We start from the raw sequence: 23,239 nt of genomic DNA, 5'->3' as shown, positions 1-23,239 counted from the left end.
GACCTTCGATGACAAAACCCATTGGTTGTTCAACATAGACATCTTCTTCAAGATAGCCATTTAGAAATGCCGATTTTACATCAAACTGAAAAATTCTCCACTTCATTTGAGCTGCCAAGGAAATAAGAAGACGAATGGTTTCCATGCGGGCAACCGGTGCAAACACTTCATCATAATCAACTTCATATTGTTGCTTATAACCTTTAGCTACAAGTCTTGCTTTGTGTCTCTCAACCTCTCCTTTTGCATTCTTCTTGATTTTGAACACCCATTTGACTCCAATTGCTTCATGACCTTTGGGAAGGCTTGATAACTCCCAAGTGTTGTTCTTCTCAATGGCTTTGATTTCTTCTTCCATGGCTTGTCTCCACCTTTTGTCTTTCATTGCTTCATCAAAGTTTAAGGGTTTACTGTCAACAAAAAGACAAAACAAATCATTTATAACTTCAGTTTCATCATATAATTCTTGAATATTTCTCATTCTTCTTGGCCTTTCACTTGAACTCCCTTCGGAAGATGATGAGGCTTCATTGGTTGAAGGAGTTGGTGAAAGTGCTGGAGTTGAATCATTTGGAGTCAAGGCTTCTTCATCTATTTCTTCAAAGTACGGGAAAAAATCATAAGTGTCTTCTTTCTCCTCCCAATTCCATGTGCCTTCTTCATAGAACTCGACATCTCGGCTCACAATTGTCTTTCCATTGTTTGGATTGTACAATTTGTAGCCTTTTGAGCTTGCATCATAGCCAATGAACACATGTTTCTCACTCCGATCATCAAGCTTGAATCTTCCTTGGTCGGGTACATGAGCATATGCAATGCTCCCAAATACTCTCAAGTGATCAACTCTTGGCTTCACTCCACTCCATGCTTCTTGTGGTGTTTGATCTTTGACATTCTTTGTTGGGGAGCGATTGGACAAATAAACGGCACATGCAACAGCTTCGGCCCAAAATTCCTTTGGCATATTTTTAGCCTTCAACATACATCTAGTCATATTAAGAATAGTTCTATTTTTTCTCTCAGCTACCCCATTTTGTTGTGGAGATCTAGGAACCGTTAGAGGGCGACGAATCCCATATTTTTCACAAAATTCATTAAATTCTTTTGATGTGAATTCGCCACCTCTATCGGATCTTAAAGCTTTGATTACATAACCACTCTCCTTTTCCACAAGAGCTTTAAAATTTTTAAAAGCTACAAATGCCTCAGATTTTTGCTTTAGAAAATAAACCCAAGTTTTTCTACTATAATCATCAATAAAAAGCAAGAAATATTTATTGTTACCACATGAAGGAGGATTGATTGGGCCACACACATCGGTGTAAACAAGTTGGAGAGGCTCCTTTGCTCTTGAATTAGCTTCTTTTGGAAAACTCCTTCTTGCATGCTTTCCAAGGAGACATGCTTCACACAATTGATTAGGATGGTTGATTTGAGGCATCCCTTTCACCATCTTCTCCTCTCCTAAGGATTTTAGTGCTCCAAAATTCAAGTGCCCAAATCTCATATGCCAACACCATGATTCATCTTTTATGCTAGCCTTCAAACATTTTGCTTCATTGGTTTTAATGTTCAAAGTGAACATTCTATTTCTTGACATAAACACCTTGGCAATCAAATTAGAATTTTTATCTCGAAGCCATAAACAACAATCTTTCATATGAATTTCATACCCCTTTTCAACAAGTTGTCCCAAACTCAAAATATTGCTTTTTAGTTTAGGAACATAGTAAACATCCGTGATTAATTTGTGAGCACCATCTTTTAAAGAAATTAAAATGGTACCTTTTCCTTGGATTTGCACCTTGGAAGAATCTCCAAAAGAAACATTTCCTTTCACCTTCTTATCAAGTTCCACAAATTTCTCTTTGCATCCACATGTGACACCCTCTACCCCTCACATATATATTAATAAAGGAATGAAAATTCAAATATTAATTAAAAGTATTTTTAAAACATTTTTAAATACAAGCTTTTCAAAGGGGTAAAAGGCTCACATTCACTTTCTTCTACATCATATTCAAACTTGTCCAAATAAATAATAAAGTCATCTCAACTCAAAGAAAGTCATATAAGTCTCATACAATTAATATAGAACCTATATCCTAATGTCACATCCTATCAGAGCATGATGTTCCCGTGTCCTCTAGCATGAGGTTCTTCATAGTCATCCACCTATTCATCTGCTCCCCCGAACACAAAGTTCAAGATCATCACAGGATCCAAACACAAACAGCAAACCGGGAGTGAGTTATCACATTGCTAACTACTAGAGAGAAACAACACAACATATAGTAGCCAAATACAATTTACTTAGCATATCTCACATTATTTCATCACTTTGTCATTCATCAATCACACCTTTCAATCATCAATCATTATACACAGGAATCACACACTCCGATCAAGACATAATAACACATTAATTTAATAATAAACAATTAGCAAGCGTATGTGACAGTTATGCTAAGACTCAAGCCTATATGCAATGTGATACCATGTCAGTGAAAAACCACCCTGGGGCGCTTAGGAGTACATAACAAGACACACCACACAATGAGTTTGTCAGGTCACTCTCACTAAGTAAGATCATAGGGAGACCAGTCAGGGTCACGATGTTTTGCGAGAATGCTCCAACCATATGGGATCAGCATAGGCTTAAAGGAGCACTCAAACCCGATGACCCCCAAGGCCTATACTCCGAAGAGTCCGTCAGGGCCTCTCCCTCCTGATTCAGGTCCAACCCCTAAAATCATTTTAGCACACAGACACTGCTAGTGAATTATGCAATACCCACGACCTCACACTCGTGCCTTAAACACGTACAACATATTGCGCTACAATTTAACACTGGTTCCTAAATAGGAACCTACACTTTCTCTTTAACACTGGTTCCTAAATAGGAAACCTACACTTTCTCTTTAACACTGCGCATTTACACTTTTCTCAAGATAACACTGGTCGGGTTATTGTACAATTCATAGCTTACAACACAAGTAATTTCACATCAAGTGTTAACTACACACTTATCCACAACTAAAACTCATTCACAATTTCACATCTCATAGTGTCACAATCCACCATCACATGTTTTCACGTATCTCACAAATTAACACATGTTCAACTTTACACTTATACTCAATCTCAATAACAATATTATAATCTCAAAGCACATGTTATTCCACAATTCATCACATACTCACAATTTGAATCATCATTTCATATCCTCAATATAGCAATTTATACAAAAGACTATCACAACATGAGAACTAAAACCCCTCAAATAATATTACACACTTATATCAAAATCATAGGTCAAAATATATAAATATCAAGAGCACAATTTATCAAACAATTTTCATTAGGACATCAATATTTTATTTATAATCATAAAGGAAAATTTGTAATTTAATAAACATCTCAAAATAAAACCCCAATTTAATCCTCTAAGGATCCCTACACATGTTCTCAGTAACCCCCAATTGTGAATAACTCATCCCTTACCTCTAAGCGGGCTCACGTGTCTTCAGCCAGCGATAGCAACATCTCTAGCGGTTCCCGGAAATTCTTTCAATTATTCATCCAACTGCTCCGATAGAATTCCCAAACGTCAGAGAGACGGAGAAGAGATTGAAACCTCCACTTGTACTGTCTTCATACGATTCCTTTTTCTCCCTCCACGAATATTATCTCGCAAATCCCAACGGTGGAAGCGTGCGGAATTGAATTTCGAACAACATATCCAAATTTCACAATAATCCAACGGTTAACGAAACCGGGATCGTAGTTTTACCAAGACAGCTCTGGGTTTCTGCGGGAAAGAAAAAGGCTACAATGCGAAGGGTGTTTCTCTCAGTTCAGACATGATATCTAAATTCCCAACGGTGAGAATGCTCGGAATTGTATTGCTAACATGATACTCAAATTTCACGACGATCCAACGGTGAACGGGTTCGAGATCGTCGTTTTTCTGAGACTGATTTGGTGGGCTGCGGGAAAAAGAAAGGGTTTTGAGAGGAGAAGGGGAAAAACGAAAATGAGGCCAAAAGGAGGCAGCTGACTTAACATAACTATTTATACCTAGGGTACTCAGCCTATTATTTGCTCTATATTTATTTATTTTTTACTAAAAAACTTTTTAAATTTATTTACGAAAAATTGGGATGTTACACACACATGTGATTGCTTGCTCCATTGTCAAGATACCATAAGCATTTGTCTTCCTTCTCACCATTATTAAGTGATAGTAGTAGTGTTGACTCTTCAACTTCTTCTTTATCATCAACAAGATTGACCTTCTCTTCAACATTTGTTCTACACTCCCAAGAGTAATGGCCATATTTATGACAATTAAAACATTCAACATTAGATTTATCATACCTCCTTTCATATGCTTTTTCATAATTGTTTCTACCTCTTCCTCTTCCTCTTCCACGACTTCTAGTGGATTGATGGCTCCTCCATTCATTATTGTCAAAATTATCACGATCTCCTCTTCCTCCTCATCCTTGGCCATGACCACGTCCACGACAACGTCCTCTTCCACGTCCACGTGCTTTTTGACTACTTTCTCCTCCATTTTCTTTCAAAGAAGCTTTGGCTTTGAGGACTTGCTCCAATGGCTCATCATGTCTTCTATTGAACCCTTCTTCATAAGCTTGAAGAGAACCCATCAATTGGTCTATGGTTATTGAGTCTAAATCCTTAGACTCTTCAATAGCACAAACCACATAATCAAATTTAGCGATTAAGGAGCGAAGGATCTTTTCCACCACACGAACATCTTCCATATTTTCTCCATAACGCTTCATTTGGTTCACAATAGCCAACACCTTGTTGCCAAAATCTGAGATAGATTCAGATTCCTTCATATGCAATGATTCAAACTCTCTACGTAGAGTTTGTAGGCGCACCTTTTTTACCTTATCAACACCTTCAAGGGAGGTTTTCAAAATCTCCCATGCTTCTTTGGATGTGGTTGCATTTGACACCAACTCGAACATAGCTTCATCCAAACCTTGATGAATGAAAGTAAGTGCTTGTTAATCCTTCTTCTTCGACTTCAACAAAGTCTCCTTCTCATTTGGTGACAAAATAGTCTCATTTTGAGGTTGGGCATAACCTTTCTCTACAATCTCCCATGCATCTTGAGAACCTAACAAGGCTTTCATGCGACGACACCAATTATCATAATTCTCTTTGGTAAGACGAGGGAATTGAAACATACTCAAGCCATTGCTTGCCATCTCTCAACTCACAAAGTGTTTCTCTCTCAACACTCTAGAACTCAAGCTCTGATGCTACTTTGTTGGAAGAAGAAGAAGATTTTATTTCATTTGGCACACCAAATACAAGAGTATGATCCCTATTTATACTAAAATAGAGTGACCACTCACATAATTTGCTTATTCAAGAATACTAAATGCTCACATAATTGCTTATTCAAGACTTTGTAACTCACAACCTTACAACTTTCATCTTCCACAATTTAAGCCTCATAAAACTTGTTATTATTATTTTTCTAATTAATATCTAACATGCCTTTCTTTTTACTGCTTCTTTATTTCCATGGACTTGCACAACCCTTCTCTCAGCATGTTAGCCTATCCCTTAAAATTAGACTCGCAAGTAATTCTATAAATATAAAGTTAGGAAGTGCCTTATCCCGAGCAATAATTGAGGTTGAGATGCCAGAAATTTCACTAAAACCCGTGTATGTTATTTTACTTCTTTGATATTAAAAGTTCTTTAATTTAAGTTTTCAGTTATGGCTTCCAACCAAGAAATAACAGCCCCTTTGAGATATTGGGTGGACAATGAACGAAAGCGTGTAGTTATGGCGGAAGCAAGTGGACACTTTGTAGATGTTCTCTTTAGTTTCCTAACCCTTCCATTGGGAACTATCATCCGGCTTGGGAACACATTTGGGCAACCAATAGAGATTGGTTGCATTAACAATCTATTCAAGAGTGTGGAAGCTCTGAACCCAGATGTTTTCTGGAACGACATCTGCAAGCGAATGTTGCTTTCTCCGCGCAACCCGTTACAATTCTCTTACCAGAGACTAAAACTGAAGGTGGATGATACGCAGCCCACAAAGTATTTCGTGTGTCACATCTGTTCAAAGGGCAGTGATTTCTCGCTGAGTACTTTTGATGAGGTAAAGTGCCACTGTGGGAACTTGATGAAAAGACAACTAGATATGCTGGTAGAGCCTGCTGGTGGCAATGGTGTTTTTGTTAAAGGGGACGCCATGTTCTTGATCTTCGATGACTTGACAGTGCTCCGTAGCTCTCCCAGTGTCTCCTTCAAACCACCACTCCAACTCGGACACAAAGAATTCAGAAAGGTGGAAGAAAAATCTCTAGATGTTGACACAAATAAGGTAATATTTCTTTTTATTCATTTGAGGTGGTACTTGCGAGTTGTTTGGTTAGAAGGATGGAAATGGAAAATATAAATTCCTCCCAATATTATTTTAGTTGGGCCGACAGAAGTTAGGGAACGGAGATTTTGCCTTATTTTTTCTCGTCAAATAAAGATTTTTACAAAATAGTAAGTTAGACTTCAGCATGAATATATATTGTGAAACAAATAGTTATAAGAGTCATAAGTTTATGCCAATGGGAAAAAAACATTAGGGGACTATAATGAGTGTTTTGTGCTAGAAAGTTCAGATACATTGAATTCAAGACATTTTTCTGACCTGCATTTACCACTGTGTGAAACTGATAACCTAGCTTCCTCGAGTTCCTTAGCTTGTAAAACTGATAATCTTCCTTGTTTAATGAATTATAACTTCAGAATTTGAATTGTTTTCTGTTTTCTTTTTCTCAGGTATTTAGCATACTAAACCAAGCATTAACCTCCAAATCTGCTCTAAGTGTCACATTGGAAAACGGAAAATCTGAGCCATCGTCCTCTTTCTTACCAGATATTGGCCCAAGTCGATGGAAAGATTCCATAAAAATCAAGGTAATAGTGAGCAAATCACAGAACAAGATTCTGTTTGTTGAAGCAGATGGAGACTTTGTCGATTTTCTAGTCAGCTTCCTCACGATGCCACTTGGATCTATTATGTACCTTGTGAATGGCAAGTTATCATTGGGAAGCATTGATAAGTTGTACACAAGTGTGAAGAATCTCGATCCATCATGGTTCATAGCGTCGTCAACCAAATCCTTACTTAATCCAAAGGTTGCTCTTCATTTTGGTTGTGGGAGCAATCCAATAAATGCTTCAGAAGAAGACACTGGCAAGTATTGGTATGGCACTGGAATAGTGAAAGATAATAGGGGACGTATCATCTGTGAAAAGAATATGATTTCAAAGAAAAAAGATATGCTAAAAGATCCAAAAGATATCAAACTTTTGGACCCAAGATCTTCAGATGGAGCAAGAAAATCCGATGTGGGATTTATGAAGAGGCCATGTCTATTTGTTGTTAGCGATAATCTGGAAGTGAAAGCGATGACAACTTCTTCAAGCATTCCATGTCCATTTATGGAGAATGACCGGTTGTTGGATGATTTGGAGGAACATTTGGTGGAAATCAGGAAGTCACAGGTAATATTCACAATTCAGTACTCCCAACGACTTGTTCTTTTGCACTGCCACAATATTGGATTAAGAAATTTTGATTCATATCAATGGTCTAATTTAACAATCTTTGTCTTCATTTTGTCAATTTAGAGGTGACGTTCCTTATGTCTATTTTGGTCAGGCACTAAACCTATTGATGGCTTCTTTGACATCCAACGAAGCTGCTTTCACAAGGAGCCTATCCCACTTATTGTGGAATTGGAAATGCCAAAGATGCATTCCATTTTGGGGTTTACTGGGAAGGAAGAAAATAAGGCACAGAAAGAAAAAAGAAAAGGAAGATAAAGAAAGTGAGAAAGACATATAATAATAATATGATGGGAAAGAAACAAAGGAATGAGAAGAGAATGAAGTAGAAAGGTGATGGAAAAGAAAATAGGTAGATGTTAACTGCCTGAACAAGCCAAATTAAGGAAGAAATTAAAGCCTAAACTTTATGGGTGTTAATAACTGATTAGGGGCAGTGTAAAGCAATCCTGCAATATTTTGGTGTGTGAAATTGTAATGTTTAAGGGAATTGGATGGTTATGTAGCAGTATTTAATTCTTTTGTTCTATGAATTGATTAGAACGTTGGTCCCCAACTCTACAACTGCTCTTCGGCTCTGAGAAATTGACCTCCGAAAGATCTTTAGTATTCATCTCTTAATGATATGATCAGCACATCCTGTCTGAAAAATGTATATATCTATGTAAGGAGAGTTCGAGTTCTTTTGGTTTTTTTGTTTCTTGTAGTCAGGGGAGTTGAAGTTATTCTATTCTAGTCATTGATTGAAATTTTCACTTTATAATACTTGTTGGAGGCAATTGAATTTAATAGTCTTAATTGTTTTTTAATGAATAACTGAATTATTAATTTTAATGCTATTTATATATAATTTTGGTAACTAAATACTATTTTTAATTATTTGAATATTAAATTGTAACATTCTATTTAATATACAATTTTATACCCGTATGCTTTATGTATTTATTTATATTATATATTCATGGTATCTGTAATTAAATAAAACTACAGAAGATCTGTAACTGACTAAAAGTCATACCAAATAATAGAGAAAATATACATCACAATGTAGGTCACCATTACTCCACAAAAACACTTGAAAAAAAAGACTTGACATAAACCTTTATTTCATAATATTGCCATGATTGTTTCCCCCATCCAATATTTCGATGTTGGAGTTCCATTCAACCTAAAAACAAAATCAAAGAATAATTATGTAACTTTGAGTATTCTGTTTTGTTACGATAAATACAAGAACATTAATCCATAAAGAAAAATGACTGCTGCCATATATATAGTGCTTCTTGTAATATATACTAAGGCTTTTTTATCTTTTAATAAGAAAACATTTCTAACTGGAAAAGTGAAAGATGACATAGTTTCACGATTGGGGAGACATTTCCTCCTTTTGATATGCAAGATGCATAAGTATCTTTTAAATATATTTTAAAAAACAGATTGCATTGTTAGCTTTGAACTTTGTGCATTATTGGAAATTAACTTATCATTTTTTATTTCATTATAATTAAGCATCGTTTTTTACATCAATTTCAAGCAGTGATTCAAACACGATTAATTTTCGCAATGATAGGAAAGCCGTTAAAAATGCAGCTTTGCAGCAACAGGTAATCTAGTAATAACTTACCAAACAATGAACAGTTCGTGAGTACTAGATAATGAATTCCTGAAAAAAAATAAGAAAAAATGAGTTCAGAAAAACTGAAATTAATTTAAATTGCAATAGAATTCTAATTAAAAATGAGGATTTATTACATATTTAAGAATGGAAATATTATAAGAAAAAAAGTTATAAAATAATTTTATAATATTATTTAATATAAATCATCATATATAATAAATTAATTAACTTTCATAATCAGTATTACTCATAATATCTATTACACACGGTGGTTTGTGAAAATTATAGTATGCATGAAAGCAATAATGCATATATTGTAACTTACCATATGATGCTAAGAAGAATTCCCAATGTTTATTGTCGTCTATATGATTGTATAATAATGAGTGCTGCCTGATGGATTCCCAGAACAAACAGAAAAATGTGAGTTGATAAAAGATTCAGTTAGAATATAAATACTTCTTTTAAATATGCAATCAGACAAATATAAACTACTATCACGATAAATTTCTTTAGTTGGGAAGCAATTGGAATTAATTATTATGCATCTTTAAAGTCCAACAGTAGTAAAAGTAAAAAAAGTATATATATATATATATATATATATATATATATATATATATATATATATATATATATATATATGACCGAAACAACAACTTACATTATGAAATGAGCCAATAAATTTAATAAAAACAGATCGAAGGGGGGAAAACCAGAAAAAAAAAAAAAAAAAAAAAAACCAAAGATAGCAATCATAATGAAAATCCAACAAAATAAGGAGAGAAATTAAGGACCAAGTAAAATAAGAGATCATAGGAATAGGACCATATTGGATTGGCTATATGATCCCTCACTATCATCACTACATTATCTTCTTAGGCATCTCTAACATTCATTAGTTTTGAAATTAATTAAGAAATTGTAGTTGTGCATGATTCTAAATTGTGGTTGTAGTTGTGCGGATTGTAATGCGGATTTTATAAATTTTCTAATTATTGATATATCTTTCATTTATAAAAAAAGATTTGGTCACGCGAAAATTGAGCTAGATACCTAGAACCTTTGGTCACGCGAATTTTGTTTTCTGTGTCTCTTTCTTTTGAGTTTGTTTTTATGAATTTAGTTTTACACTTTACTTGATGGGGAAAATTAAAATGTTGATTATCTAAAAAGGAAATGAAGTAATTAAAGAACAAGAAGGAAGTGATGCAATTTTTGAAATGTTTGTTACAGTTTAACCTCAAATTGAAATGGAAATTTAAATCAAATTTGATGCTGCAATTAGAAAGGATACTGGATTGGATTTAATTCTCTATGATGCTCAAGGAAATGTCCTAGCTTCAGCTACGAAATATGTTGATGTTTTGTTGGCACCAAGTTAGCATATGCAGGAGCCTTATGTGGATATATAGTTAGTTTCATGGTCTGGTGGAGGATTGTTGCAGGTTGATGCCAAGTCTTATGTGGATAGTTTGTTACTATTACCTAAGAGAAGGGGCAATAAAATTGCTCATTATTTAGTTGTTTTTGTCTTTTACTTATTCAGATAATTGTTAGATTGGGGAGTCTTTGACCGTTGTACCAAATCATTTCATTTGATATATATCTTATATTGATTCCCATTAATAATATCCATTTACCTTTAAAAAAACATGAATTACACTTGATATTAGTTTTTTAAATTTTGCACACTTATTCAATAAATTTCTTCTGCACGTTTCAATGTTAGATTTGCTATCTTTAAACATCATTAATTAATTATATATATTTTTAACTTCATTATTTGTAAAGATCAGCACCTTTTTCTTTATTACAATCTTTAAACTTTTATTGTTATCAAAACTTTTTCATATTTTTCTTAAAAATACCTAATTGCAATTTCATATTTTTTAACATTACATTAGTTTTTAAGAATTAAATAGGAAAATTTGGGAATTTTCGAAACACAACATGAGGGGGGAAATGTGGAATCAGTTATCAATCAAATCAATTTGGTAGGTTATTCTTCTAGCAAAGAATTCAATTAATCCAATAAAAAAAAAAAAAAAAAGAAGCTAGCACATTAATACTAAACAAGTTCTCGCAGTTGGGGAAGATCAGAAGCTTGTTTTTCACATTAATTAATGATAGTGTTAGAAGTTTTGATAATTGTTTACGTAATTCAGTTTTTTATAATTATTATTATTTATACTTATTAATTAACTTATATTTTATTATATCATCCATTATTTTAAAGTTAAAATTGAACCATGTGTTTAAGTATTTTAGAATGGTTGCTAATTAAGATTAGGTTACAAAATTGATTTTTATGTATTGACTTTTATTATTTTAAGTATTTCTTTTAATTCATGGTAATATTCAATTATTATGATCTGTCTGAAAAATGCATAAAAATTATCTTGATTAGTTTTATTTTTTAATTTACAGGTTAATTTAGGGTAATAAAAAAATAGATATGATATTTAAAAAAAAATCCAAACAACAACATCGAAATTATTATAAAAACTGATGTTTTCGCTCACCTAACATCAATTTTTCTAGAAACGGAGTGCTGGATAGTAGAAAACAACATAGAATTTTAGAAAAAATAATGTTGTAAATTAAACGCAATATCGATTTTTCATGAAATTAATATTATTTTATACATATTTTATATTTTTTAGTTATTTTTTTATAAGATATTAGTTTTCTAAAAATCAATATGATATGATTTATCTTTACATCAATTTTAATAAAACTTATATTAATTATTACTTTTAACGTTAACGTTTCAATATCAATATTAAAAGTCCAAATCAACAATATTACAGTCATTACATGATAATTCGAATTGTCTCCCAACTAATTAATGAGATTTATCAAGCAAGTTAGCATTGAACTTTCTCTAATTGCATGCAAATAAAGTATTAAATATATATTTTACCTACCTGAATCTTTATATGTAGTTTCAGTTATTCTCAAGTCACTCTTATTTGTTTCAGGAATTTATTGTGAAGTACTCATGGACTGTTCAATTATAGTCTTACTGACTGTAACATGGGCACTTCCTCATTCCTGTTTGGTAAGTCCCAACAAACACTATCATTGCATAAATATTGATCGTGTTTGATATTTTCGCTTGCGTAATTTCCCCTTTCCATTTATATGAAACACTGCTTGAGATTGATGTTAAAAACGTTGATTAAATGGAACACTACAAAAATGAAAAGTTTACTCCAATTCACAAGATATAAAATAAAAATAAAACTAACAATGTATCCATTTCAAAAATATGTTGAAAGGATACTTCTGTATTTTGCATACCAAAGGGAGACAATTCCCCAATCGTAAAACTGTCATAAATAAATAAAAAGCTTAGTATATATACTAATAGAAGGACTATATAGCAGTCTTTTTATACGGATTTCATGTCCTTTTATTTACTTGTAACAAAACAGAATAGTTAAACTTACGTAATTATTCTTTTAATTTGTTTTTAGGTTAAGTGGGATTCCACAACATCGAAATAACAGATGGAGGGAACAGTGCTATATATGGTACTAACTGCATATAATGTATAAATTTAGGTTTTAGTATTTTTTTTTAAGCTGTTCTGTCCAGTTAAGTTGACCTAAATTTTGTATTCCTCATTGTTTGGGGTCATTTTTAGTTAGTTATAGATTCGATCTCTACAGTTTTACTTCTGTAATAATATACGTTCTTCATCCTCTCTCTTTTTTTTATAAGCCAATTAATATTCATTAAGGATAAAAGACACTATATCTCAAGTACCAAGATTGCTCATGCCTAACACAAAAACATGAGAAATCAGCAATATATAAAAGCTCTACATATATAGTGAAAACAAAACCAACCTTCAGCACATATCATATAGTCCAAGACACCCAAAAGCCATAACACTAACCTCAAAAGCAGCACGTAACGTGATACACATTAGTGAAACACTTAACTACCCAATATGAAATTGAATCTAATCGCATAACTCACATTATGCTTCGGCGTGGTACGGTTACGAGTATGCTGCACTTGATCTTACATAATATTATTGCTATGTACGCACATGACAGTAAATTTCTGATTCTTATAAAATGTTTAAGCAAAAATATTTACAATATATAATTGAGTTTAATATTTTTTATTTGAATTTTTTTATATATTATTTCCTAAAATATGTTCATTAATATAATTTTCAGCTCTACATTAATCAATAGATTGGTTTTTTTAAGTTTCTTTAAAAATATAAATTAATTTCTTTTGACAAAGTAATTTTTCTCATTAAAGTTATAATTTCCTACATAACTTTTTGTAGGAAAAATGGTCCACAAAAAAGTGAGCTCACACGTTAGTCTAACAAGCCTACAAAATGAATTAGTAGTAACATAAAAGTGCAATTAACTTATCATTTTAGTAGTAAGTGTGACAAGGGGTGTTATATATAACGTGTTGATGTCTAAGGTAAACATGTACTCACATTAATTAAACTTTTAGTAAATGGAAGAAAAGTAAAATTAAGTCACCACATCCTGATATATGTTAGATCTATCACTTGTTAATCACATCATTATCATATTGATATATTTCAATAAAAATTATTAGATATAAAAAAAGTCGACAAAGATATCAAAATTGCATAATTATGATAATAAGAGGTAATTAAAATAGTACAATTAAGATATCTAAAAAATCTAAAATGTAATTAAATTAAAATAATAAAAGAAAAATCAATGCCTTTATTAATTTAAAATATCATCATTCAACCACGCTGCAGCCACTCTCTCTCTTTCCAATAATACACTTATTTTAATCTTTCTTGTCATCTACTATAGGGCCCAGGTACAATTATTCTCCACGTGCAATGATCACAGTCACATTATCACTCATCCCAAAAACACCCACTAAGTACCTCGCAAGCACTAACTCTTTGTTTGTTTTTTAGGGGGGGGGAATAAAACCTCATCCATTGAACCAAAGCATGATTCACGTTGCAGTCACAATCACTTTTCATGGATTATTTTTCTCTCTCTTTTAAAAAAATATCACGGATTTAATCTCTTATAAAACAAATAAAACTAACAAATCAGTTTATTTATCGATAAAAAAAATATTTATCTTTTCCACCAATAATACCATGCATGTATCTCTAATTAATATTAATATATAATAAAAAATAATAAAATTGTTAGTTAATAATACATATACATATATATATATCAGGAGTTGTTTTAATATGTAGAGAGCTGCTTGTTTACATCATTGAACACATAAATGATTCAATGTCACTCTTAAATCTTTCTTCCCTCCATAGAATATTCCTGGAGAAAAGAAATAGAAACGGATTAGAATTATAACCTTCAAACTAAAGATATATAAATAAAAGAATTTTGTTACACTGTATATAGTTAACTGGGTATTAATTTAACTCAAGTACTTGCTTTCTCCACTAGCCTTATATAGCCAAGAAGCAGCCCATAACAGTTCATCCTTTTGTGCATAAAATTCGAAATATAGGCCTTAGCTAGTGAATTAATGATCTATGAAAAAATATTTAATTAGGGTTTAAATGTTTAAGCAGGAACAGTATCTTTGTCTATTACCTGGTAACCTGAGTAGCAATAGAATATATGGACAAGAACCGAGTAAGAACCCTATACTTGTCAGCAAAATCAAACAGCTGCAAAACACACATATCGTTATAATAAATATAGGTTATTAATAAATTTTGTATTAAATTTCGAAAATACTTAAATTGTTTATATATATATATATATATCACCAAAATTCTTTTTTTTTTCTCGTGATGACGAAATCGCGCATGTTTTTCATTTTTTTAAGCCATTTACCCGACCAATACAACATCCCATAAACAAATGGATTGCACGGATGATTATTCTCACATTATTCTAGTATTATTCCGACCAACGAGATAACAAAGTTTTGCATCTGGTTTGTCAGATGAAAGGTATAATGTAATGCTGCGTATTTAAATTGCAACTATATAGAGATTATATAATTCAATTTTTAAATAAACTTCATCCACTTTGAAGGAAAAACAATGTTTTAAGTAAAAGTTAAAACTGACAAAGGCCTTGAAGCCCCCAAGCAAGTTACCTTTCACCATATATACCCTTTTGGTCGCTTCCTTCTCTCTCTCTAGTCTGAATGCATCAGTGTCCTTTTGAAGCTTTAGACGAAGAATGATAGCTCCTTCTCGTCTAATAGCCTTTGTCTGACTGCTTTTGGCTACAGAACTGACAGGACACCATTGATGGAGACTATTCATCACCATCCGGTGATATTTGCGAGACACAAAATGACCCACTCTGCTTAAAATGCGTCTAACTTATCGCAACAGTAAGTACTTTTTTTGCTAATTTTTCCTTCCCTCAAGCTAATAAGAGCTTCGTTAGTGTTTGATTTTGAATAAGAATTTTGAGTTCAAAATCAGATTTTCATTATATTTCTCACTAAAAATGTTTGCCAAGATTTGAGGAAGGGAGTGGGTTGCAGCGGAGGGAAAGGAGGTGGGCCGCGGCAGAAGAAGAAGAAAAAAAGAAAAAACATGTGAGAGGGAGAAAAAAAAAAAAAGAAAAAAGACAACGTGTGAAAGGAGAGAGAAGAGGAAAATTAAGAGATAGCGTGTGTGATGAGCAGACAGAGCAGAAAAAATGAGAAGGACAGGGTGAATCTTCACTTTGTATACAAATGACCGTTATTGAATACGATGACCCTGTGTATATAATGATCATACATACATAAATTTCTTTTGATCTAAAATTTATAAAATTGTCCTCCATTTTTTTTTCTTCTCTTTTTATCATCATTTCTATTAAATTATTTTATATAAGCCAATTAATTCATTAAGGATACAGGACACTAGACTCAAGTACAAAGAATGCTCATGCCTAACACAAAAACATGAGAAATCAGCAATATGTATAAGCTCTGTATAGTGAAAACAAAACCAACCTTCAGCACCTGTCATATAGTCCAAGACACCCAAAAGCCATAACACTAACCTCAAAAGCAGCACGTAATGTGATACACATTAGTGAAACACTTAACTACCCAATATGTAATTGAACCTAGTCGCGTCATTATGTGTCATTAACATTATAGTTATTTATTTTTATTTATTTTAAAAGTATTGCACAATAAGATTGAAATGTTGTAGTGACAATAATATAAAATTAACATGAAAAAAAATCATACAAAGTATATGACAATATGAAACACATGAAAAAAAATAATACAAAGTACATGAAAATGTTAAACCATGCGGAAAAAATGTAAACTCATTATTAATCGATCATCACTATGTCTGTGATGCCGCGACGAAGTCCCACATGGCCGATTCCAATTTCTAGCTGCCCTATCAGGATTATTGAAAAATATACAATTTAGAGTGTATAAAAAATAATCTTATTGAAATTTTGGGGTGGGGGTGTGGGGGTGTGGGAATATAAAAAAATAACAAATAATACTAATAACAAAAATGAAACAAAATTTAAAATTTTGATAAACAAATTAAAAAATATACAATTTTGGGATGGGGGTGTGGGAAGAGGCTGGGGGGTGTGAGAAGAAGAGACTGAGGGGTGTGACAAAAACAGACCAGGGGGTGTGGGAAGAGGCTGGGGGGTGTGGGGGGGGCATGAGCCTGTTCCCTAGGCGCCTGGGGTTGCGCCTGCAGCAGGGGCGCCACCAGTCGCGCCCAGTGGCAGGGCGCTACTAGACGCGCCCGCGTCAGGGGCGCTACCCTGCTGCTCCCTCGTGCGCCGTGCCGGTGCCACGTGTCGCGTAATCCATGGAAGCGCCTGGCTGGGGGACGCTTTGTAATAAAAAGACAGACCCCCCTAGGTAAATAATTGCAAAAGAGCCCCTTTTTGGTAAATAATTTGTAAAAGTGCCTCCTTTTAGTGTTTTTGCCGCATATCTTACCACCACGCTGCAACCACTCTCTCTTTCCCATAATACACTTACTTTAATCTACTCTAGGGCCCAGGAACATTATTTTCCGCGTGCAACGATTACACTCACATTATCACTCCTCCCAAAAACACACACTTATTACCTCACAAGCACTAACTCTTTGTTCGTTTGTCTTTGAAAAAAAAAAAACAAAAACCTCATCCATCGAACCACAGCATGATTCACGTTGTGTACACAATCACTTTCCATGGATATTTTTTTCTCTCTTTTGAATATCACAACTCCCATTCCATTGAACCTTCCTTTCTCATTATTTCGTTTCTTTATTTGCAGTGCATTGATGGAATCCTAATTTTATGGATCTAATTTTTAACATCAATAAATTAAAAAATTTATTTGATATTTTCTAAAATTTGAGAGAATAAAGAGAAAAAAAAATAGAATTAAAAAAAAAGATAGAAAAAATAACGCCACAATATTGTAACATTGATAAATTGAGAATAATTCTCATAAAGAATAAAATTATATGATAACCTACGATTTCACACAAGAGCTAAGAGTACACTCTCTTAAATGTATCTAATATGAAATTTCATTGAAAGCCACTAACAAATTGTTTTAAGGAGTCTATTTACACTCCTACTAATAACCCTAAATTAGGTTCAAGGTCCAATGACCAATCTAATAATTAAAAGATTTAAAAATAACAATAAAAGGTTGTGACAACCCATTACAACTCAAAATACAATTCAAAACAAAAATAAAATAATATCCTAAAAGTTGGCTAAATTTTACGAAAGAATTTATTCTCTCGTTAAGTTCTTCTTGAAATCTCTTACTCCTTGCTTAAGTTATTGATCCATCCATGTTGAGCCCACTCAAGTCAAACTTTTCCTCCTTGGATAATCCTCTATCATTCCCTTATTACAAAAAATTTGCCTAGATTTGTTGTCAAAGGTACCTACATCACAAAGAGTCAGGTCACTAACATTAAAAGTATTGCTCACCCCACAGTCTATTAGTAAACTAATTTTTTTATGCATTATAGTTTATGCATTCAAAAACTTAAAAATGACCATCTCTCCTTTCTTGAAGTGTAGATTTTTTTTTGGAAGTAAACTTATTCTTCCTTAAGTGAATCCAAACCCAATCACCAAGTTTGAAAACCATTTTCTTTCTCCTTGTATTGGCATACTTAGCACATATGTTCAACCTTTTCTCAATTTGTGCTTTCACCTTCTCATGCAAACTCTTAACAAAATTGACTTTAGAAAGCCCATCCCTATTCATCATAGCAGAAGTGTTAAGAAAAGGTAACAAATCAAAAGGGGTGTATTTGGGGAAGACATCCTTAAACTCCTTCAGTAATTCTTCCATGCCTATAGGCAAAGAACTAGCAATAGAATACCAACAATAATCATGAGGCATTAGTAAATACATAGGTTGTCTGGCTAGCATCACTCTCTTCATCTCTTTTTTCACTCATGAACAAAACCTGTATTTTTCTTTCTTTTTTATTTTCATCTTTTTTTACAAATTTTTCTCTTCTTCTCTTTCTTGTTCTTTTTTCACTCTTATTTTTATTTGATCCTCATAAACCTCACTTAGAAACAAAGGTGTGTCGTAACCTTTTTCCCTTTGTGCACAAATGAAAATTTGTTTGTGACACCATTATGGACAACATCTCTATCATACTGCCAAGACCTTCCAAGTAAAAGATGGTTAGCCTCCATAGGGACAACATCAAACAATATCTCATCAACATATTTTTCAATGGAGAAGCATATCAAAACTTGTATGTCTACAACTAGCTCCCTATTCTAACTCAACCATTGTAGTTTGTAAGGCCTAGGGTGAATGGATATTTTCAAAGCAAGATTTTCAATCAATCTTTGGGTAGCTGCATTAGTGCAACTACCCCATCAATAATCAAAGAGCATATTTTCCCCATGACCATGCACCTAGTATGAAAAATGTTCTCCTTTCGAGTTTCATCTCTATCCTTACACACACTACCCATTAACCTCCTAACCATCAAAAGATCACCTTCCAGGGGTTATACATCACATTCACTTTCACTCTCACTATAAGAACTAGAAGAGCTAGAAGAAGATGCGCTGATGATATTCCCATTACCTAACACAACCATAGTCCTTTTGTTAGGACATTGTGAAACAATGTGACCCTTTCCCAAACACATAAAACATTTAATATAACTCGTTTTTGAAGAAGTGAGAGTAGGGTTAGAATTATTTATACTAAGTGAAACAATTTTCTCATGATATATGAATGAAGACCCTCCTTCCTTCTTGAATGTCTCCTTATCCTTCTAAATTGAAGAGCCATAAGGAGACTTCTTGTGTATTTGCTTCCTCTTTAATTGCTACTTCACTTTGATAGTTTGATGAATGAGATCCTCCAAAGAGGCATAATGGTGCAATTCTACAATGTCTTGGATCTCCCTATTAAGACCATGCAGAAACCTTGCCATGATGTCCTCTTGAGACTCCTCAATTTGAGCCCTAATTAAGGAAATCTCCATCTCTTTGTAATATTCATGCACACTCATATTTCCTTCAATTAGTCTTTGGAGCTTGTTGTGAAAGCAGGGCCCAAAATATAATTTAATAGGGAGAATTTAGTATTTTGTCAAACTCTTTTTGAAATCTCTTATTCCTTGCTCAAGTGATTCATCCATCCATGTTGAGCCCCACCCAAGTCAAACTCTTCCTCCTTGGATAGTCCTCTATCATTGCATCACATTGGTGATCCTCACTTTTGCTCTCATGTAGATCCTCAACGTTAATTCACCACACTAATCAACACTTTTATTTTTATTACACAAACTCAACTAATTTTTGCTCTTTACTACTAGAAAAATTGTTTTTAACATCAGTTATTTTGGACATTTAATATCAATTTGAACTCGACCGACCCTAATTTTGTTCGGGTTCAAAAGAAAAAAAGAAAAGAAAAAGAAAAATAATAAAGTAGAAAAAAAAAGGAAGAAAACATATAAAAAATAAAAATAAGAAAAAGAAAAAGAAAATAACAAAATAATGAATGGGCAGAAAAAAAAGAGATAAAAAAAGAAAGAAAAAATAGAGAAAAGCAAAAAAAGTAAAAAAAAAAAAAAGAAGAAGACAATGTAAAAAAAATGAATGATGAAAAAAACTATAAAAATGAAAAAAAAAGAAGAAAAAAAAGAAAAAAAATGAATCCTAAAAAAATAAGAAAAAAAGAGAAGAAAACATGATAAAAAAACAAAAAAGAAAAGAGTGAGAAAAGTAAAATTAAAAAAAAAAACTTTTTGTGACCTAGGCTTTCATGGAGAGCCCATTAGATCAAGAAGAAGGTACTCAACCTAAAAAGGAAAAGAATGAAACTCCAAAGGATAGCAGTGCGGATCGCGAGAAGGAAAAAAAGACCTATCTGGTGGTGCCATTTGACAAGAAGAAGGGTCATCAGATAACCCCTCATTCTTCCCCACTTTACGCATTTTGAGTCTCTTTCTTGCTTTCTTTCTTTCTTTCTTCTTCTTCTTCTTTCATATCACAGCACTACGTCACCTTCCACGGTGACCTTACCATGGCCTCTGACAAGGTTTATGCATACTGTTTTGTTTATTTTCTTCTTACCCTTTTATTTGGTTTGACTGTTCAGTTGCTTATTATTTTTTTATTTTTCTTTTTTTATTTCCAAATGTGGTGAAGCTGCAATGACTTTGTCTATGCCACTATCATGTGGTAGCTTCGTGCCTATGGGTCCTTTGCCAATGGTGTTAAGGGCCCTATCACTTGCATTTTGGTTTCTTTTTCTTTTTTATTATTTGTTTGGACCATTGTGAGATTTCCACCACCATCGTTGTCTTGCCACTGTCGGCCCTGCAGCAGCCTCGCACCACTGGACTTTGCACCAGTGGTGCCATGGACAATGCGCCACCCTCCGTGGTGGCTTTCGTGTTAGCCGTGCCATTTTTTGCACGAGGCAATTAGGATTTTGTAACCCAATTGCTTAATTGCGGGTTGGGTCGGGTCGCCCCGACCCACTTTCAACCCAACCCTTTAAAAAAATAAAAACGTAAAAAAAAAACAATTTCTATGTCCTTTTTAGGTCTAGCCCATTTTTGCAAAACCTGAAATAAAATAGAAATGTTATTTACACCCCGTTCTTCACAGATGCACCTCTTCTTTGCGTTTTGGGCCTAGCCCACTTATGCAATACCTGAAAATAAAATAGAGATACTATTTACACCTTGTATTTTAGAGAAGCACCTCTTCTTTACATTTTGGTCCTAGCCCACTTTTGGAAAACCTGAAATGAAATACAAACGTTATTTAGACCTCGTTATTCATACCTGCATGTTTTTTTTTCCATTTTGGGCCCAACCCACTTTTGCAAAACCTGAAATAAAATATAAACATTGTTTAGACCACTTTTTTTTAATGCACCCCTTTTTTTATTTTGGGCCTAGTCCATTTTTGTGAATAATATGAAATAAAATGAAAACGTTATTCACACTCTGTATTTAATACATGCACCATTCTGGTTTTGGGCCTAGCCCATTTCTTGTGAAGTTTGGCATAAAATGAACTTTACTATTTACACCTCTTTTCTAACATATTCGTTTTTTCGTTTTGGGCTAGTCCTTTTTTTTGTGATGTCTGAAATAAAATAAAATTAATGGTTATACCCCTTGTTTTATATGTGCACTCATGCCACCTAGGATGGTGACTAGCCCTGTCATGTCAACACTTCATTAGTGTTGCCTAAGTCTAAGTCAACCCTTTGAATTTGATAAAAAAACAAAAAATAAAAATAATTATACATATTAGTAAATAGCTTTTGTTTTATTTTTTTTATTGTCTCTATCGTTTATTCTTCAATGTTTTTTATCATAATTTGTTAGTTAGTTTAATTAATATTTATATTATAAATATCTTGTTATTCATCTTATTTTTCCCATGTTTCAACCCCACACCCTTAAATATACTCCCCATTTCTATTCAATTCATTTCCATTATATTTACCTAATTTCGTAGTACTATGTCAAAATATTTATTTATTTTTGTAAATCCGCATTAGTATTATTTAGTACTTGTTTACGTTCCATGCGCTCCATGCTGGGTCTCCGACTTGCTTGGCAGTATTTCAATAACGTGTACGTAAATTTTGTGGATGATATGGTGGGTCTCTGAATTGCTTGAGTTCGCAAATTTTACCACAAAACTAAAATATTTTCAAAAAAAATGGTAACATTCTCAAATAAATAATCCTTCCATGTTATATGCACTTCATGCTGGATCTCTGACTTGCTTGGTAGTGTTTCAATAGAGTGTGAGTAAATTTTGTGGATGACATGTTGGGTCTTCGACTTGTTTGAGTTCACAAAGTTTACCACAAAATCAAAATCTTTCACAATACAAAGAACTATGTAAGTCTGATTTCCTTATTGCACCTCGGGATACGTAAGAGCGAGGTCAAATCCCTTATCGACAAAAAAAACTAAAAAAATAACTTTTTAATAATAAAAATTTGATTTCCTTTTCTAAATGAAAAAAAAATATAATTTATGTTTTCAAGGGAAGATAAATAATTAAAAGTCACTTTATTTTGTAGCGCATTCGAATAAAGGATGTCGTTTTCATGACAAGCGGCTGAACATTTTCTCTATGCGTAAACAACTCTCGAATCCTTTTTCTTAAACCGTAGACCATTCCTTATCTTTTTTTTTTTATTTTTTCGACGTTTTCCTTGAATAAATGTTGGGGTGACTCCCCACAAAAGTATTCCATTTTTTTTTGCAAAACAAACAATTTACAATTTATTTATCTCATTTTTGTTTTTTAATTAAATTTTGCGCTTTAGTTTGATATATTGTTCTTGTACCAGTCTAATCGAAATCAGTTTATACATGTAATTTAAAGTAAGAGCATCTTTTAATATTTGTGGTAGAGGAGTTATTTAAGTCATTTTTGGTTAGAATCCCAAAAATTTTATTATTATAATTCATAATTTTCTTTATTATTTTTAGAATGGATTCCAATGGTGTAAAATGTA

At 33.0% G+C, this 23,239-nt stretch overlaps 2 protein-coding genes and 2 long non-coding RNA genes across 4 annotated transcripts in view; 2 read left to right on the top strand and 2 right to left on the bottom strand.

Annotated features, from left to right (window-relative positions):
- Positions 1–23,239, bottom strand: part of LOC102669442 (uncharacterized) — a 117,222-nt gene that overhangs the window by 47,903 nt on the left and 46,080 nt on the right. The window lies entirely within an intron of this gene.
- LOC100820148 (uncharacterized) lies at positions 5,559–8,389 on the top strand. Its single transcript, XM_003551606.5, has 3 exons — positions 5,559–6,385; positions 6,838–7,566; positions 7,724–8,389. The coding sequence occupies exons 1-3, from the start codon at positions 5,768–5,770 to the stop codon at positions 7,907–7,909; spliced, it is 1,533 nt and encodes a 510-aa protein (XP_003551654.1). The 5' UTR covers positions 5,559–5,767; the 3' UTR covers positions 7,910–8,389.
- Positions 13,961–15,497, bottom strand: LOC102669713 (uncharacterized). The gene is made up of 3 exons (XR_419646.4): positions 15,359–15,497; positions 14,845–14,921; positions 13,961–14,562 (listed from the first exon to the last, which is right to left on the bottom strand). It is a non-coding gene; the product is annotated as an uncharacterized lncRNA (long non-coding RNA).
- LOC121174037 (uncharacterized) lies at positions 15,460–16,024 on the top strand. The gene is made up of 2 exons (XR_005889727.1): positions 15,460–15,601; positions 15,733–16,024. It is a non-coding gene; the product is annotated as an uncharacterized lncRNA (long non-coding RNA).

The sequence above is a fragment of the Glycine max genome, chromosome 18, assembly GCF_000004515.6.
Source record: "Glycine max cultivar Williams 82 chromosome 18, Glycine_max_v4.0, whole genome shotgun sequence".
NCBI lineage: Eukaryota > Viridiplantae > Streptophyta > Magnoliopsida > Fabales > Fabaceae > Glycine > Glycine max.
Note: the sequence above shows the minus strand (reverse complement) of the source record. Positions and strands in the feature narration are given on the sequence as shown.

Excerpts from the sequence above, each read along its gene's own strand:
- LOC100820148 (XM_003551606.5), top strand. The coding sequence starts at position 5,768 with ATGGCTTCCAACCAAGAAATAACAGCCCCTTTGAGATATTGGGTGGAC. Across the intron at positions 6,386-6,837 it reads TAGATGTTGACACAAATAAG|GTATTTAGCATACTAAACCA; the intron begins GTAATATTTCTT and ends TCTTTTTCTCAG. Across the intron at positions 7,567-7,723 it reads TGGAAATCAGGAAGTCACAG|GCACTAAACCTATTGATGGC; the intron begins GTAATATTCACA and ends TATTTTGGTCAG.